Below are 16,966 nucleotides of genomic sequence, written 5' to 3' on the forward strand. Positions count from 1 at the left end.
CCCTCTCTCTCTCCCTCTCCCTCTCTCTCGCGGTTCCCCCCAGCTCCCTGGGTGTTGCGATGCTCTGGACAGTCTCCAGTTGGGATCACTGTGGAAAGGGGCACAGTGCAGAGTGGGGTGGGCTGGAACACCACACTGTCTGTGGCCAATAATTCCGAGCTGTATTCCGTCACCTGGCTGGATCCGTCCGGGAGCAACATCCTGACCCGGCTGAATGACCGGCTGGAGGTGAAGGATGGCACCGTGTATACAGACCGCGTGCAACTCTACAGGAACAGCTCGCTGACCATCTCCAACACCCGCCTGAGCGATGAAGGGAGCTACACCGTTACCATGGATACCCCGGGAGGGTCCGAATTCGGGCCCAACACTGCCGTGCTCGTCCTGGAGGTTTACGGTAGGATCCAAATTCACTCGGGATACCAACCCAGACGCTCACTCCCTGCAGGATGGAGGGAGCGGGCACTGTCAGAGGGTCAGTGCTGAGGGAGTGGGAACTGTCAGAGGGTCAGTGCTGAGGGAGTGCCGCACTGTCGGAGGGTCATTGCTGAGGAGTGGGCACTGTCAGAGGGTCAGTTCTGAGGGAGTGGGCACTGTGGGAGGGTCAGTGCTGAGGGAGTGCTGCACTGTCAGAGGGTCAGTGCTGAGGGAGTGCCGCACTGTCGGAGGGTCAGTGCTGAAGGAGTGGGCATTGTTGGAGGGTCAGTGCTGAGGGAGTGGGCACTGTCGAAGGGTCAATGCTGAGGGAATGCCACACTGTTGGAGGGTCAGTGCTGAGGGAGTGGGCACTGTCGGAGGGTAAGTGCTGAGGGAGTGCTGCACTGTCAGAGGGTCAGTTCTGAGGGAGTGGGCACTGTCGGAGGGTCAGTGCTGAGGGAGTGGGCACTGTCGGAGGGTCAGTGCTGAGGGAGTGGGCACTGTCGGAGGGTAAGTGCTGAGGGAGTGCTGCACTGTCAGAGGGTCAGTTCTGAGGGAGTGGGCACTGTCGGAGGGTCAGTGCTGAGGGAGTGATGCACTGTCGGAGGGTCAGTGCTGAGGGAGTGCCGCACTGTCAGAGGGTCAGTGCAGATGGAGTGCCGCACAGTCAGAGGGTCAGTTCTGAGGGAGTGGGCATTGTCGGAGGGTCAGTGCTGAGGAAGTGCCGCACTGTCGGAGGGTCAGTGCTGAGGGAGTGGGCACTGTCGGAGGGTCAGTGCTGAGGGAGCGGGCACTGTTGGAGGGTCAGTGCTGAGGGAGTGGGCACTGTCGGAGGGTCAGTGCTGAGGGAGTGCCACACTGTCAGAGGGTCAGTGCTGAGGGAGTGCTGCACTGTCAGAGGGTCAGTGCTGAGGGAGTGGGCACTGTCGGAGGGTCAGTACTGAGGGAGTGGGCACTGTCAGAGGGTCAGTGCTGAGGGAGTGCCGCACTGTCGGAGGGTCAGTGCTGAGGGAGTGGGCATTGTCGGAGGGTCAATGCTGAGGGAATGCCACATTGTTGGAGGGTCAGTGCTGAGGGAGTGGGCACTGTCGGAGGGTCAGTGCTGAGGGAGTGGGCACTGTCGAAGGGTCAATGCTGAGGGAATGCCACACTGTTGGAGGGTCAGTGCTGAGGGTGTGCTGCACTGTCGGAGGGTCAGTGCTGAGGGAGTGGGCACTGTCGGAGGGTCAGTGCTGAGGGAGTGCTGCACTGTCGGAGGGTCAGTGCAGATGGAGTGCCGCACTGTCGGAGGGTCAGTGCTGAGGGAGTGCCGCACTGTCGGAGGGTCAGTGCTGAGGGAGTGCCGCACTGTCGGAGGGTCAGTGCTGAGGGAGTGCCGTATTGTCGGAGGGTCAATGCTGAGGGAATGCCACATTGTTGGAGGGTCAGTGCTGAGGGAGTGGGCACTGTCGGAGGGTCAGTGCTGAGGGAGTGGGCACTGTCGGAGGGTCAGTGCTGAGGGAATGCCACACTGTCAGAGGGTCAGTGCTGAGCGAGTGCTGCACTGTCGGAGGGTCAGTGCTGAAAGAGTGGGCACTGTCGGACGGTCAGTACTGAGGGAGTGGGCACTGTCGAAGGGTCAATGCTGAGGGAATGCTGCACTGTCAGAGGGTCAGTTCTGAGGGAGTGTGCACTGTCGGAGGGTCAGTGCTGAGGGAGTGGGCACTGTCGGAGGGTAAGTGCTGAGGGAGTGCTGCACTGTCAGAGGGTCAGTTCTGAGGGAGTGGGCACTGTCGGAGGGTCAGTGCTGAGGGAGTGGGCACTGTCGGAGGGTCAGTGCTGAGGGAGTGGGCACTGTCGGAGGGTAAGTGCTGAGGGAGTGCTGCACTGTCAGAGGGTCAGTTCTGAGGGAGTGGGCACTGTCGGAGGGTCAGTGCTGAGGGAGTGATGCACTGTCGGAGGGTCAGTGCTGAGGGAGTGCCGCACTGTCAGAGGGTCAGTGCAGATGGAGTGCCGCACAGTCAGAGGGTCAGTTCTGAGGGAGTGGGCATTGTCGGAGGGTCAGTGCTGAGGAAGTGCCGCACTGTCGGAGGGTCAGTGCTGAGGGAGTGGGCACTGTCGGAGGGTCAGTGCTGAGGGAGCAGGCACTGTTGGAGGGTCAGTGCTGAGGGAGTGGGCACTGTCGGAGGGTCAGTGCTGAGGGAGTGCCACACTGTCAGAGGGTCAGTGCTGAGGGAGTGCTGCACTGTCAGAGGGTCAGTGCTGAGGGAGTGGGCACTGTCGGAGGGTCAGTGCTGAGGGAGTGGGCACTGTCAGAGGGTCAGTGCTGAGGGAGTGCCGCACTGTCGGAGGGTCAGTGCTGAGGGAGTGGGCATTGTCGGAGGGTCAATGCTGAGGAAATGCCACATTGTTGGAGGGTCAGTGCTGAGGGAGTGGGCACTGTCGGAGGGTCAGTGCTGAGGGAGTGGGCACTGTCGAAGGGTCAATGCTGAGGGAATGCCACACTGTTGGAGGGTCAGTGCTGAGGGTGTGCTGCACTGTCGGAGGGTCAGTGCTGAGGGAGTGGACACTGTCGGAGGGTCAGTGCTGAGGGAGTGCTGCACTGTCAGAGGGTCAGTTCTGAGGGAGTGGGCACTGTCGGAGGGTCAGTGCAGATGGAGTGCCGCACTGTCGGAGGGTCAGTTCTGAGGGAGTGGGCACTGTCGGAGGGTCAGTGCAGATGGAGTGCCGCACTGTCGGAGGGTCAGTGCTGAGGGAGTGCCGCACTGTCGGAGGGTCAGTGCTGAGGGAGTGCCGCACTGTCGGAGGGTCAGTGCTGTGGGAGTGCCGTATTGTCGGAGGGTCAATGCTGAGGGAATGCCACATTGTTGGAGGGTCAGTGCTGAGGGAGTGGGCACTGTCGGAGGGTCAGTGCTGAGGGAGTGGGCACTGTCGGAGGGTCAGTGCTGAGGGAATGCCACACTGTCAGAGGGTCAGTGCTGAGCGAGTGCTGCACTGTCGGAGGGTCAGTGCTGAAAGAGTGGGCACTGTCGGAGGGTCAGTACTGAGGGAGTGGGCACTGTTGGAGGGTAATTGCTGAGGGAGTGGGCACTGTCGGAGGGTCAGTGCTGAGGGAGTGGGCACTGTCAGAGGGTCAGTGCTGAGGGAGTGCCGCACTGTCGGAGGGTCAGTGCTGAGGGAGTGGGCATTGTCGGAGGGTCAATGCTGAGGGAATGCCACATTGTTGGAGGGTCATTGCTGAGGGAGTGGGCACTGTCGGAGGGTCAGTGCTGAGGGAGTGGGCACTGTCGAAGGGTCAATGCTGAGGGAATGCCACACTGTTGGAGGGTCAGTGCTGAGGGTGTGCTGCACTGTCGGAGGGTCAGTGCTGAGGGAGTGGGCACTGTCGGAGGGTCAGAGCTGAGGGAGTGCTGCACTGTCGGAGGGTCAGTGCTGAGGGAGTGCTGCACTGTCGGAGGGTCAGTGCTGAGGGAGTGCCGCACTGTCAGAGGGTCAGTTCTGAGGGAGTGGGCACTGTCGGAGGGTCAGTGCTGAGGGAGTGCCGCACTGTCGGAGGGTCAGTGCTGAGGGAGTGCCGCATTGTTGGAGGGTCAATGCTGAGGGAATGCCACATTGTTGGAGGGTCAGTGCTGAGGGAGTGGGCACTGTCGGATCGTCAGTGCTGAGGGAGTGGGCACTGTCGGAGGGTCAGTGCTGAGGGAATGCCACACTGTCAGAGGGTCAGTGCTGAGGGAGTGCTGCACTGTCGGAGGGTCAGTGCTGAGGGAGTGGGCACTGTCGGAGGGTCAGTGCTGAGGGAGTGGGCACTGTCGGAGGGTCAGTGTGACTGTGGGAATGTGGGTAATTGCTGACAGTGTCCTCTTCCTTTTTGGTTGCCCCAGTGATGGTCACCAACGTGTCGATAGCCATGACTCCCCTTGAAGTGTTTGAGGGCCGGTCTGAGGTCACACTGACCTGTAGCTCTCTGACTGGCTCACGAGTGACCTCGAGTTGGATGAAGGATGGGCGCTCTCTGACTAACAACAGCCGAGTCTCTGTCTCCGGGAACATTGTGCAGATTCAGTCTGTCAGCCGAGGAGATGCGGGCACGTACAGCTGTACCATCCAGAACCCGATCAGTCAGAGCTCTGCCAACCAGACCCTCACTGTGTTCTGTAAGTACATGGAGCCTCTCTCTCTCTCTCTCTCTCTGTCTCTCTCTCCCCCCTCTCTCCTGCTCTGTGTCTCTCTCTTTCTCTGTCTGTCTGCCACCCTCTGTCTGTCTCTCACTTTCTCTCTCTGTCTGTCTCTGTCTCCGCCTCTCTCACTCCCTCACCCCCTCTCCCACTCTCTCTCTCTCTGTCAGTCACTCCCCCCACCCCCATCTCTCTCTCTCTCTCTCTCCCTCTCTCTGTCACTTTCTCTCTGTTTCCCTCCTGTCCCTGTACAATAGTGTGGGATGTCTAAGATGGTAAGATGACTGTCATGACTCTTTTTCGACACCCCCCCCACACAGAGCCAAAATACACCCACACAGAAATACAGGCACAAACACTCCCATAGACACAGAGAAACACACACACATTCACATTCACACAGAAACACACACACTCACACATACAAAGAAACACATACACGCACACACAACTCCTCACACACACTCATATGCACTGACACACACATACACACTCTCTCTCTCACTCACACTCAGACACACACAAGCACACACTCAACACACACACAGAAACACGTTAACAAACACACATACACACAGAGAAACACACACACAAATACTCATACACACTCTAATACAGTGGTGCGCGTACACACACACACACTCACACACTCACTCATATTACACACTCACACCAAACAACAGACTGAGGCAAATGCAGTCAAATATGTTGACACAGACACACACACACAAGACAGACATGTACATGTTTGAACACAGACAGAGGCTCTCGCACTCACACACACTTAGATACTCACTCACTCTCACACTCAGTCACACACACAAACTCACTCACATACTCATACTCACTGATACGTGAACACACACCATCCCTCTCACAAACTCACCCCCGACTGAATGCATTGATGTAGCGCCAGTCTCATTACTCACCGGAGTAATTGCCGAGGATTGTCATTGAGCAGGAAGGCGAGTACGGGGTCCACAGGAGGAGAGGTTTGTGGTGGTGGTGGGGGTGGGGGAGCTGTGTGTCTGGGTGGGTGGGGGGGTGCGGATCTCTCGGATGTACAATGGGCGTGCTCCTGAGTTTGTATCTTTCCCGTTGGTGCAGATGGTCCGGAAAACGCTGAGATCCGCTCGGTCTTCCAGTCGGACTGTGCAACCAGTGGCCTGTTCCTCGCTGGTAGAGTTGGCACACTGACCTGCCAGGCCATATCCGTGCCAACCCCAGAATACACCTGGTTACTGAATGGCCAGGCTGTTGGACAGGGCAGTGTACTCTCGTTCTCTGGTCTCAGGGCTAACCAGACAGGAAACTATACCTGTATCGCTACAAACAACCGAAACAACAACCAACTCTCCGCATCCACACAGCTCACTGTCGTCGGTAAGTGTGTGTGTGTGAATACGCCATCACCAAACAGCCGATCAGATTCCAGTCTGTAACTCCCTCCCGGGTATCTATTATTCTGTATATAAACCACCCCGAACCCCTCGATTAGATTCCAGTCTGTAACTCCCTCCCGGGAGCTGTTATTCTGTATATAAACCACCCCGAACCCTCGATTAGATTCCAGTCTGTAACTCCCTCCCGGGTATCTATTATTCTGTATATAAACCACCCCGAACCCTTTGATTAGATTCCAGTCTGTAACTCCCTCCCGGGTATCTATTATTCTGTATATAAACCACCCCGAACCCCTCGATTAGATTCCAGTCTGTAACTCCCTCCCGGGTATCTATTATTCTGTATATAAACCACCCCGAACCCCTTGATTAGATTCCAGTCTGTAACTCCCTCCCGGGGAGCTGTTATTCTGTATATAAACCACTCCGAACCCCTCGATTAGATTCCAGTCTGTAATTCCCTCCCGGGGAGCTGTTATTCTGTATATAAACCACCCTGAACCCCTCGATTATATTCCAGTCTGTAACTCCCTCCCGGGTATCTATTATTCTGTATATAAACCACACTGAACCCCTTGATTAGACTCCAGTCTGTAACTCCCTCCCGGGGTATCTGTTATTCTGTATATAAACCACCCCGAACCCCTCGATTAGATTCCAGTCTGTAATTCCCTCCCGGGGAGCTGTTATTCTGTATATAAACCACCCTGAACCCCTCGATTATATTCCAGTCTGTAACTCCCTCACGGGGTATCTGTTATTCTGTATATAAACCACTCTGAACCCCTCGATTAGATTCCATCTGTAACTCCCACCCGGGTATCTGTTATTCTGTATATAAACCACCTTGAACACCTCGATTAGATTCCAGTCTGTAACTCCCTCCCGGGGTATCTGTTATTCTGTATATAAACCACCCCGAACCCCTCGATTAGATTCCAGTCTGTAACTCCCTCCCGGGTATCTGTTATTCTGTATATAAACCACACTGAACCCCTCGATTAGACTCCAGTCTGTAACTCCCTCCCGGGTATCTGTTATTCTGTATATAAACCACCCCGAACCCCTCGATTAGATTCCAGTCTGTAACTCCCTCCCAGGTATCTGTTATTCTGTATATATACCACTCCGAACCCCTCGATTAGATTCCAGTCTGTGACTCCCTCCCGGGGTATCTGTTATTCTGTATATAAACCACCCTGAACCCCTCGATTAGATTCCAGTCTGTAACTCCCTCCCGGGGTATCTGTTATTCTGTATATAAACCACCTTGAGCCCCTCGATTAGATTCCAGTCTGTGACTCCCTCCCGGGGTATCTGTTATTCTGTATATAAACCACCCTGAACCCCTCGATTAGATTCCAGTCTGTAACTCCCTCCCGGGTATCTGTTATTCTGTATATAAACCACCTTGAGCCCCTCGATTAGATTCCAGTCTGTAACTCCCTCCCGGGATATCTGTTATTCTGTATATAAACCACCCTGAACCCCTCGATTAGATTCCAGTCTGTAACTCCCTCCCGGGTATCTGTTATTCTGTATATAAACCACCTTGAGCCCCTTGATTAGATTCCAGTCTGTAACTCCCTACTGGGGAGCTGTTATTAAACTGCATTTATTTCAATGCAAGGGGCCTAACAGGGAAGGCAGATGAACTCAGGGCATGGTTAGGAACATGGGACTGGGTTATCATAGCAATTACAGAATCATTGCTCAGGGATGGGCAGGACTGGCAGCTTAATGTTCCAGGATACAAATGCTCTAGGAAGGATAGAAAGGGAGGTAAGAGAGGAGGGGGAGTGGCATTTTTGATAAGGGATAGCATTACAGCTGTGCTGAGGGAGGATATTCCCGGAAATACATCCAGGGACGTTATTTGGGTGAAACTGAGAAATAAGAAAGGGATGATCACCTTATTGGAATTGTATTATAGACCCCCTAATAGTCAGAGGGAAATTGAGAAACAAACTTGTCAGGAGATCCCCACTATCTGTAAGAACAGTAGGGTAGTTGTGGTAGGGGATTTTAACTTTCCAAACATCGACTGGGACTGCCATAGTGTTAAAGGTTTAGATGGAGAGGAATTTCTTAAGTGTGTACAAGACAATTTTCTGATTCAGTATGTGGGTGTACCTACTAGAGAAGGTGCAAAACTTGACCTACTCTTGGGAAATAAGGCAGGGCAGGTGACTGAGGTGTCAGTGGGGGAGCACTTTGGGGCCAGCGACCATAATTCTATTCGTTTTAAAATCGTGATGGAAAAGGATGGACCAGATCTAAAAGTTGAAGTTCTAAATTGGAGGAAGGCCAATTTTGAGAAGATTTTGACTTTCAAAAGTTGCGTGGGGTCAGACGTTCGCAGGTGAAGGGACGGCTGGAAAATGGGAAGCCTTCAGAAATGAGAGAGGTCCTGAAGTACTGCACTGCACTGACGGTGTCTCCCTCCCCAGGTTCCTGCCTGACCGTTGGGGGCGCGGTGGGAGTGGCTGTTGGATCTGCTGCTGCCCTGATACTCCTCATCCTGCTGATCGTGCTTCTGGTCAGACGCAAACGTGAGTGAGATTCCCGTCCCGGGACGTAGGAGGAGCCTCAGGGGGAGTGGGGGGGGCGGTCAGTGAGGCTGCGAGGTTGGAGGCTGGGGTCGGGTGACATTAACGGCTGGGGGAATCCTGGGTAGGGTGGGGATATTGAACTGGGAGAGGCACCAGAGTTGTTCACTCAGGCCCAGAATCCCTCTCCCAGCTGCTGTCCCACCATCGACATGCCACAAGCCTGGGGTATGATGGGATACTTGCCCTAGATGGGTGTAAGAATGATCGAACAGATCACGCCTTGGTCAAGCCCAGGTCCGAAGTCGAGACGGGCTGACAAGTGGCAAGTAACATTCACGCCACACAAATGCCAGGCGATGACCATCACCAATAAGAGAAAATCTAACCACCGTCCCTTGACGTTCCATGGTGTCACCATCACTGAATCCCTCACTGTCAACATCCTGGGGGTTACCAATGACCAGAAACCCAACTGGACCCACCACATCAACCCAGCGGCTCCAAGAGCAGGTCAGAGGCTGGGAATCCTGCAGCGAGTAACTCCCCTCCTGACTCCCCCCAAAGCCTGTCCCACCATTGACAAGGCCCAAGGCAGGAGGGGAAGGGAATACTCCCCACTTGCCCCTGGATGGGGGCAGCTCCAACAACACTCAACAAGCTCAACACCATCCAGGGACAAAGCAGCCCCTGGCTGGATTGGCCCCACACCCACAAACATCCCCTCCCTCAGTAACAGCAGTGTGTACCATCCCCTCCCTCACCCACCCCCCACCGCCGACGCTCAGTAACAGCAGTGTGTACCGTCCCCTCCCTCTCCCACCCCCCCTCAGTAACAGCAGTATGTACCATCCCCTCCCTCCCCCCTCAGTAACAGCAGAGTGTACCATCCCCTCCCTCTCCCACCCCCCCTCAGTAACAGCAGTATGTACCATCCCCTCCCTCCCCCCTCAGTAACAGCAGTGTGGACCATCCCCTCCCTCCCCCCTCAGTAACAGCAGTGTGTACCATCCCCTCCCTCCCCACTCAGTAACAGCAGTGTGTACCATCCCCCCCACCCCCCTCAGTAACAGCAGTGTGTACCATCCCCTCCCCCTCCCTCCCCCCCTCAGTAACAGCAGTGTGTACCATCCCCTCCCCCCTCCCCCCCCAGTAACAGCAGTGTGTACCATCCCCTCAGTAACAGCAGCGTGTACCATCCCCTCCCTCTCCCACCCCCCCCTCAGTAACAGCAGTATGTACCATCCCCTCCCTCCCCCCTCAGTAACAGCAGTGTGGACCATCCCCTCCCTCCCCCCCCCTCAGTAACAGCAGTGTGTACCATCCCCTCCCTCCCCACTCAGTAACAGCAGTGTGAACCATCCCGTCCCTCCCCCCCTCAGTAACAGCAGCGTGTACCATCCCCACCCTCAGTAACAGCAGTGTGTACCATCCCCCCCACCCCCCTCAGTAACAGCAGTGTGTACCATCCCCTCCCCCCTCCCTCCCCCCCTCAGTAACAGCAGTGTGTACCATCCCCTCCCCCCTCCCCCCCCAGTAACAGCAGTGTGTACCATCCCCTCCCCCCCCACCCCCCTCAGTAACAGCAGTGTGTACCATCCCCTCCCTCCCCCCACCCCTCCTCAGTAACAGCAGTGTGTACCATCCCCTCCCTCCCCCCACCCCTCCTCAGTAACAGCAGTGTGTACCATCCCCTCCCTCCCCCCACTCCCCCCTCAGTAACAGCAGTGTGTACCATCCCCTCCCTCCCCCCACCCCCCTCAGTAACAGCAGTGTGTACCATCCCCTCCCTCCCCCCACCCCCCTCAGTAACAGCAGTGTGTACCATCCCCTCCCCCCCCACCCCCCTCAGTAACAGCAGTGTGTACCATCCCCTCCCTCCCCCCACCCCCCCTCAGTAACAGCAGTGTGTACCATCCCCTCCCTCCCCCCACCCCCCCCCCTCAGTAACAGCAGTGTGTACCATCCCCTTCCTCCCCCCACCCCCCCTCAGTAACAGCAGTGTGTACGATCCCCTTCCTCCCCCCACCCCCCCTCAGTAACAGCAGTGTGTACCATCCCCTTCCTCCCCCCACCCCCCCTCAGTAACAGCAGTGTGTACCATCCCCTCCCACCCCCCACCCCCCCTCAGTAACAGCAGTATGTACCAGCTACAAGACCCACTGCAGAAACTCACCAAAGACCCTCAGGCAGCACCTTCCAAACCCACGGCCCCTTCCATCTGGAAGGACAAGGGGCAGCAGGTCCATGGGAACACCACCCCCCTACAAGTTCCCCTCCGAGCCCCTCCCCATCCCGACTTGGAAATCTATCGGCCGTTCCTTCAGTGTGATTGGCGGAGTGAGGGTTTCAGAGGGGTTGGGGGATTGCGAAGGTTGGGAGGGGTGGGAAGGGGATGTGGAGAGAGGAGGGTGGTTGGGAAAGGTGGGGATGTGAGGAGGGGAGGGGTGTGAGGAGGGGGAAATGTGGACATTGGGAGGGGAGGGAGTGTGAGGGGGGGATGTGGGGACGTTGGGAGGGGAGGGGGTGTGAGGAGGGGGATGTGGGGACGTTGGGAGGGGAGGGGGTGTGAGGAGGGGGATGTGGGGACGTTGGGAGGGGAGGGGGTGTGAGGAGAGGAGGGGGTGTGTGGACGTTGGGACGGGACGGAGTGTGAGGAGGGGGATGTGGGGACGTTGGGAGGGGAGGGGGTGTGAGGAGAGGAGGGGGGTGTGGAGACGTTGGGAGGGGAGGGGGTGTGAGGAGGGGGATGTGTGGGTGTTGGGAGGGGAGGGGGTGTGAGGAGAGGAGGGGGGTGTGTGGACGTTGGGAGGGGAGTGAGTGTGAGGAGGGGGATGTGGGGACGTTGGGAGGGGGGCGTCAGGGCTGGGTGGGGGCAGGGTTTTGGTGGGTGAGGGGGGTGGGTTAACTGCTGCGGAACCTTTGCAGGGCTGTCCACTTCCGCACTGACCCTCTGTACTGCCCCCACTCCCCCTCCCCCCCCCCCCCCCCCCCCCCCCCCTTCCCCCCATAAATACACAGGCACCCAGAAGGAGAAAGTAGCAAAGATGGCTGCCTTCAGCTCCAGCAAGGAGAAGGTAAGTGAGACTGGACTGAGGGGTGGGGGGTAGGTGGGGGCTGAGTGTTTGGGGGCGGTATGCGGGGTGGGAGCGTTGGGAGGGACTTGCATTCCTCTATTGCTTAAATTCCAACTTCACCCTCCGCACTTCCTCCAGAGGTTCCCGGAAATCTAACCGACCCTGGAACAGCTGACCCCCGAGACACCCCCACCCCACGGCTCTCCGATATATGCTCCTCGCTCCCAGCCCGAACCCTCGGGCCCGCGCTGTGTCAGAGCCTCTTCCCTCTGCATTCACAGTTTCCGCTTCCCAAGGGGACGAGATCCCACGTCTGTTCTGAGGGGTCGGTCTTTCACCAGGGCCAGAGGACGGACGAGACCTCTCTTGCGTCCAAGAGGTGACGGGAGGTGGGTGTAGGGGAGGGGGATGGCTTTGAGGTTTCCCCCCTCACACCGCTTTGCGTCTCTGACGGCGTGATTGTTCCTTGCGTTCCCAGGTGATCCCGTGGATTAGTCAGAACCAAGGCCTGGAGCGGTCCGTCTCCCCCACTCCAGTCTACAGCTCCCGTCCGGAATCTGTCTACAGCAGCTACCCGGTAACTACGCCCGGAGTGGATAGGGGGAGGGGGGGGGGAGAGGTGAGTGCGGTGTGAGCGTGGGGGTGGGGGGGGGAGCGTATCCGGCCAGCCCGCTCTGTCTCCACGGGGCACGGATTCCACCCGAACAGCTCGGAGTTCCCTGAAAGAGAGCCGAAGTATTCGGTCAGGACACACGCGCAAGAATGCCTCATCACCCACGATCCCAACGCCGACGGATCAGGGGTCTGATTGGCCGAGGGGAGATCCTGTCTGCTCCGTCACTCCCTCGGCCCCTCGGAAATCCCGACCTGGAAAATATTCAGCTGCCCGTCGCTCCTCTGCCCTGTCGGGGAAGGGATTTTCTCACGTCCCCTGAGAAACGAGATTCCTCCCCGTCTCTCTCTGTTTCTACAGCCCTCCATTTCTCTTTAACTTCCCCGCTAAACCCTAAAGTTATGCTGCATTTTGTTACTGACCCTTTGACTAAGGAGAACAGCTGCTTCCTACCCACCCAGTCCATGCCCCTCATACTGTTATACCCCTCTATCAGGTCCACCTTCCATCACATCTGCTCCAAAGGAAACAGCCGGTGCTTATCCATCACCGAAATGTTCCATCCCAGGACAGAATCTCCCTCTGCACACTCTCCAGTACAATTCCATCCTTCCTGTAGTGTGGGGATATTCCGAAGTGATGTAGCTGGTCAAATCCCCTCGGTTTAAAAGAAAACAGAATTTATTTACAAGATTACCGGCTGAAGCACAAACAAAAGACAACAGAATACTGAATAAACTACCCTACCTGAAAACCCAACAGTCTATCCCAACCTAACAATGCTGTTCCCAATGCTTGCAGCAATCCCCATAAAACACCCCCTTGGCTCTAAAGGCAAAATCAACACACACTCTCAGAGGAGAGAGAGAGAGAGAGATTCAGCCTGGATCTCCCTCCCGCTGCAGCTGTTTCTTGGATTTCCCAACTTAAGTTCGCTCCGAACAGGGAAACTGCTCAAACCAACCCATACCTAAGCAGAAATCGAGGAGTGTGGTGCTGGAAAAGCACAGCCGGTCAGGCAGCACCCGAGGAACAGGAGGGTCAACATTTCGGGCATGGAATGCTTGATTCGTCGATTCTCCTGCTCCTCGGACGCTGCCTGACCTGCTGCGCTTTTCCAGCACCACACTCCCGACTCTGACCTCCAGCATCTGCAGTCCTCGCTTTACCCTAACCGGGGATAGGCTGAGCTGGGAGAATTGGCCGATCCCCTTCCATTGTGCAAGTGGATGATGCTAAAACTCTAAAAGCTTCTTCAAGTGGATCAACGCAGACACCTCTGCACCCCTGCCTTTACAACCCTCCCCCCGAAAGCGAGCTCGAGGACAAGGTAGCCTTGTTGAAGGAGCAGCATCGTCACAAAATCGATCAGCCCGTCGTTTTGTGGGCATGGTGTTAATCTTTGTTCCCTTCGGATTTGGCACTCTTGCATGTGTCCTGATGCGTTCCAGAGGGGGACAAGAAAATACAGTCTCTTCGCTTTTCCTCAGCTGTTCGCAAATGTTTAAGCTCGCGGTCAGATGAACGCTGTTGATGCGTGTGAGGTGGAAATCTCTCTAACGGGTCTCCCTCTTTCTTTTGCCCACCCCCTCCCCCTGACAGCCCTCCAATGGCTCGATGGTAGCATCCACAGTCGATGGTGGAGTCAGCACCTACTCCGTTCACACAGGACACACTGGGCAATTGTCGACTTTGGTGTGAAGTGGAGTCGGGCGAGGGGATGGTGACCCTGGACTGACCTCAAGGGGCAGACTGTTGGAGGGGGGGTGGTGGGGTGGGGTTGGAGGGGGATGTGGGGGAGGGGAGGGGAAGTGTGCTTGATTTTCATGCTGTGGGAGGGGTCGGGTAACAGAAAACAGAAGATGGACTGCGACTTCCGACTCAGGAGGGGCTACAGAGAGGGAAACTCCCCCCAACACGCACCCTTCCTTCTCCCCCTCCCTCCAACCCAAATCTTTCTTTTGTTAAAACTCCCTTACGGGATGAGGGGGTTGCTGGTCAGGCTAGCATTGAAAACCCAGCAAACAGTTCCGAGTCAACCACATCACTGTGGGTTGGGAGTCACGTGTAGGTCCAGGCCAGGGAAAGATGGCAGTTCCCTTCCCTGAAGGACTTAGTGACCCAGATGGGGGTTTCCCCACAATGGATTCACGGTCGGCATTAGATTCTTAATTCCAGGTTTTACTGAGTTCTTCTGTCGTGGTGGGATTCAAACCCAGATCCCCGGATAAGCAGTCCAGCGATAATACCACTTGGCCATTCCCCACCCCCTTCAGTGTTAGCTCCAGACCTTAGGAAAGGTACACTGACCCTAGACCCCTGGTCCAGGGGAGGTTCACAAGAATGGACCCAGGACAAGCTTTACGCATGAGGAACACTTGAGGGTTTATACTCATTGGAGTTTAGAAGGAAGAGGGGGGTATCGAATTGAAATAGTCAGGACACTGAATGGCCTGGGCAGAGTGCATGTTGGGAAGATGTTTCCATCGGTAGGAGAGACTGGGGCCCAAGGGTACAGCCTTGGAATAAAGAGAAGACATTTTTGGAATGGATATAAGGAGACACGTCTTCAGCCCGAGAGTGGGGAAGGCTATGGGGGCCGAGTCATTGAGTATATTTAAGATGGAGACAGACAGGTTGTTGAGGGGATCGGGGAATGGGGCTTAGAAACCTCTCCACCATGATAGAATGTATTTATTGGAGGTCAGGTAAATGAGAGGCGTCCTTATTGAATTGTGTTAAAATCTAAAGATGTATGTACACAGAGAGCGGAAACAAACCCTTTGGTCCATGATAGAATGGTGGAGCAGACACAATGGGCCGAATGGCCTAATTTTGGCTCCAATGTCCTATGGTGTTGTGGTCTTACCAGTCTCTTCACTTCCTCACGGGAATGGGTCCCATTCCGACTCTGGGAGCTGACTGTTGTCTTGTCACAGCCCTCTCCCAAACCTTACGTCATTTGGTATTGGATCTCCAACTTTTGGCCCAGTCCTACCAGAGACCCTCATCCATCCTCTCCACTGTTCCACACCCCAAGGTGGGAGAGGGGGAGGGGACCTATTATTTGCCAAGCAGCTGTCTTGGAGCAACGTGGACAGAGAGAGGCGGAGATGGATGTGTTCCCAATGAGCGATGAGGACAGAGGGTTCTCTCTTCCCCCCACCCCCCAGTAGTCATCGATTTTGTGATGTCATTTCCCAGAGTTCTTCAGGGTCTTTGTGGTTCGACACTCATTGACAAAACCCTGTGGGTTGGTGAGGGGGAGGGAAGGGGGGGGAATTTTGAGAGCGGGCTGCTCAGAACGCACTGAGAATGGCATTGGGTGCCTTTACCTGAGGATGGATAGACTGACATTTGGAGCTGGTCCAGGGAAGATTCACTCGGCTAATCCCGGGGATGGAGGGACTGTCTTATGGGGAGAGGGTGATGAATCTGGGGCATGTATTTATTGGAGGTCAGGTAAATGAGAGGCGTCCTTATTGAATTGTGTTAAAATCTAAAGATGTATGTACACAGAGAGCGGAAACAAACCCTTTGGTCCATCTCGTCCATGCTGACCCAGCCATCCCAACCCAATCTAGTCCCATTTGCCAGCACTTGGCCCACATCCCTCCAAACCCTTCCTATTCATGTCCCCATCCAGATGCCTCTTAAATGCTGTCATTGTACCAGCCCCCACCACTTCCTCTGGCAGCTCAGTCCATACACGTACCACCCTCTGTGTGAAAAAGTTGCCCCTTAGGTCTCTTATATCTTTCCCCTCTCACCCTAAACCTCTGCCCCTCTAGTTCTGGACTCCCCCACCCCAGGGAAAAGGTCTTGTTTATTTATCCTATCCATGCCCCTCGTGGTTTTATAAACCTCTAGTTCTGGACTCCCCCACCCCAGGGAAAAGACCTTGTCTATTTATGTCCCTCATAATTTTATAAACCTCTATAAGGTCACCCCTCAGCCTCCGACGCTCCAGGGAAAACAGCCCCAGCCTGTTCAGCCTCTCCCTGTAGCTCAGACCCTCCAACCCTGGCCACATCCTTGTAAATCTTTTCTGAACCCTTTCAAGTTTCACAACAACCTTCCGGGAGGAGGGAGGCCAGAATTGCATGTAGTATTCAAGTAAACCAGTTGGCCGTGATGCCTCAGAAGAGAGGATCTGTAGGGGGAGGTGTGGAGAGGCTCCCCCTCTCCCCAGACCCCGCTGGGTGGGAGAGTCCAGGGTCAGAGAGACAACATCACAGAGCAAGGGGGTTCCCCCAGTGAAGCCAGAGCTGGGGAGGAATCTCTTCTCTCTCCCAGGGGGGAGTGAATCTGTGGAGGTCTTTACCAGGGAGGGGAATTCAGGATGTTCAGAATCGAGACAGGCAGGTTGTTAATCGGTAAGGGAACAATCCAGGAGTTGAGGGTAATCAGACCAGCCGTAATCTCATGGGGCTTTGGTTTTCATCAGCAGGGGGATCGAGTTTTAAGAGCCGCGAGGTTTTGCTACAGCTCTACAGACCCCAGTGAGACGACACGTGGAATATTGTGTCCAGTTCTGGTCGCCCTCTTATAGGAAAGATACAGAGGCTCTGGAGAGGGTGCAAAGGAGGTTTACCAGGATGCTGCCTGGACTGGAGGGCTTGTCTTATGAAGAGAGGTTGCCTAAACTCGGACTTTTCTCTCTAGAGAGAAGGAGAAAGGGAGGAGACCTGATCGAGGTATACAAGGTAATGAGAGGCATGGATAGAGTCAATAGCCGGAGACATTTCCCCAG

The 16,966-nt window shown here is 55.7% G+C and overlaps 1 protein-coding gene across 1 annotated transcript; it reads left to right on the plus strand.

Annotated features, from left to right (window-relative positions):
- Window positions 1–43: 43 nt before the first annotated feature.
- Window positions 44–13,981, plus strand: LOC132813545 (carcinoembryonic antigen-related cell adhesion molecule 6-like; the record flags this gene model as incomplete). Its single annotated transcript, XM_060823187.1, has 7 exons — window positions 44–397; window positions 4,278–4,550; window positions 5,679–5,954; window positions 8,425–8,526; window positions 11,545–11,600; window positions 12,079–12,177; window positions 13,816–13,981. Coding segments are annotated over 7 exons (1,259 nt in total), but the record flags the coding sequence as incomplete, so codon positions are not given.
- Between the last annotated feature and the right edge of the window lie 2,985 nt (window positions 13,982–16,966).

This window comes from Hemiscyllium ocellatum, unplaced genomic scaffold (assembly GCF_020745735.1).
Source record: "Hemiscyllium ocellatum isolate sHemOce1 unplaced genomic scaffold, sHemOce1.pat.X.cur. scaffold_3823_pat_ctg1, whole genome shotgun sequence".
Classification (NCBI taxonomy): Eukaryota; Metazoa; Chordata; class Chondrichthyes; order Orectolobiformes; family Hemiscylliidae; genus Hemiscyllium; species Hemiscyllium ocellatum.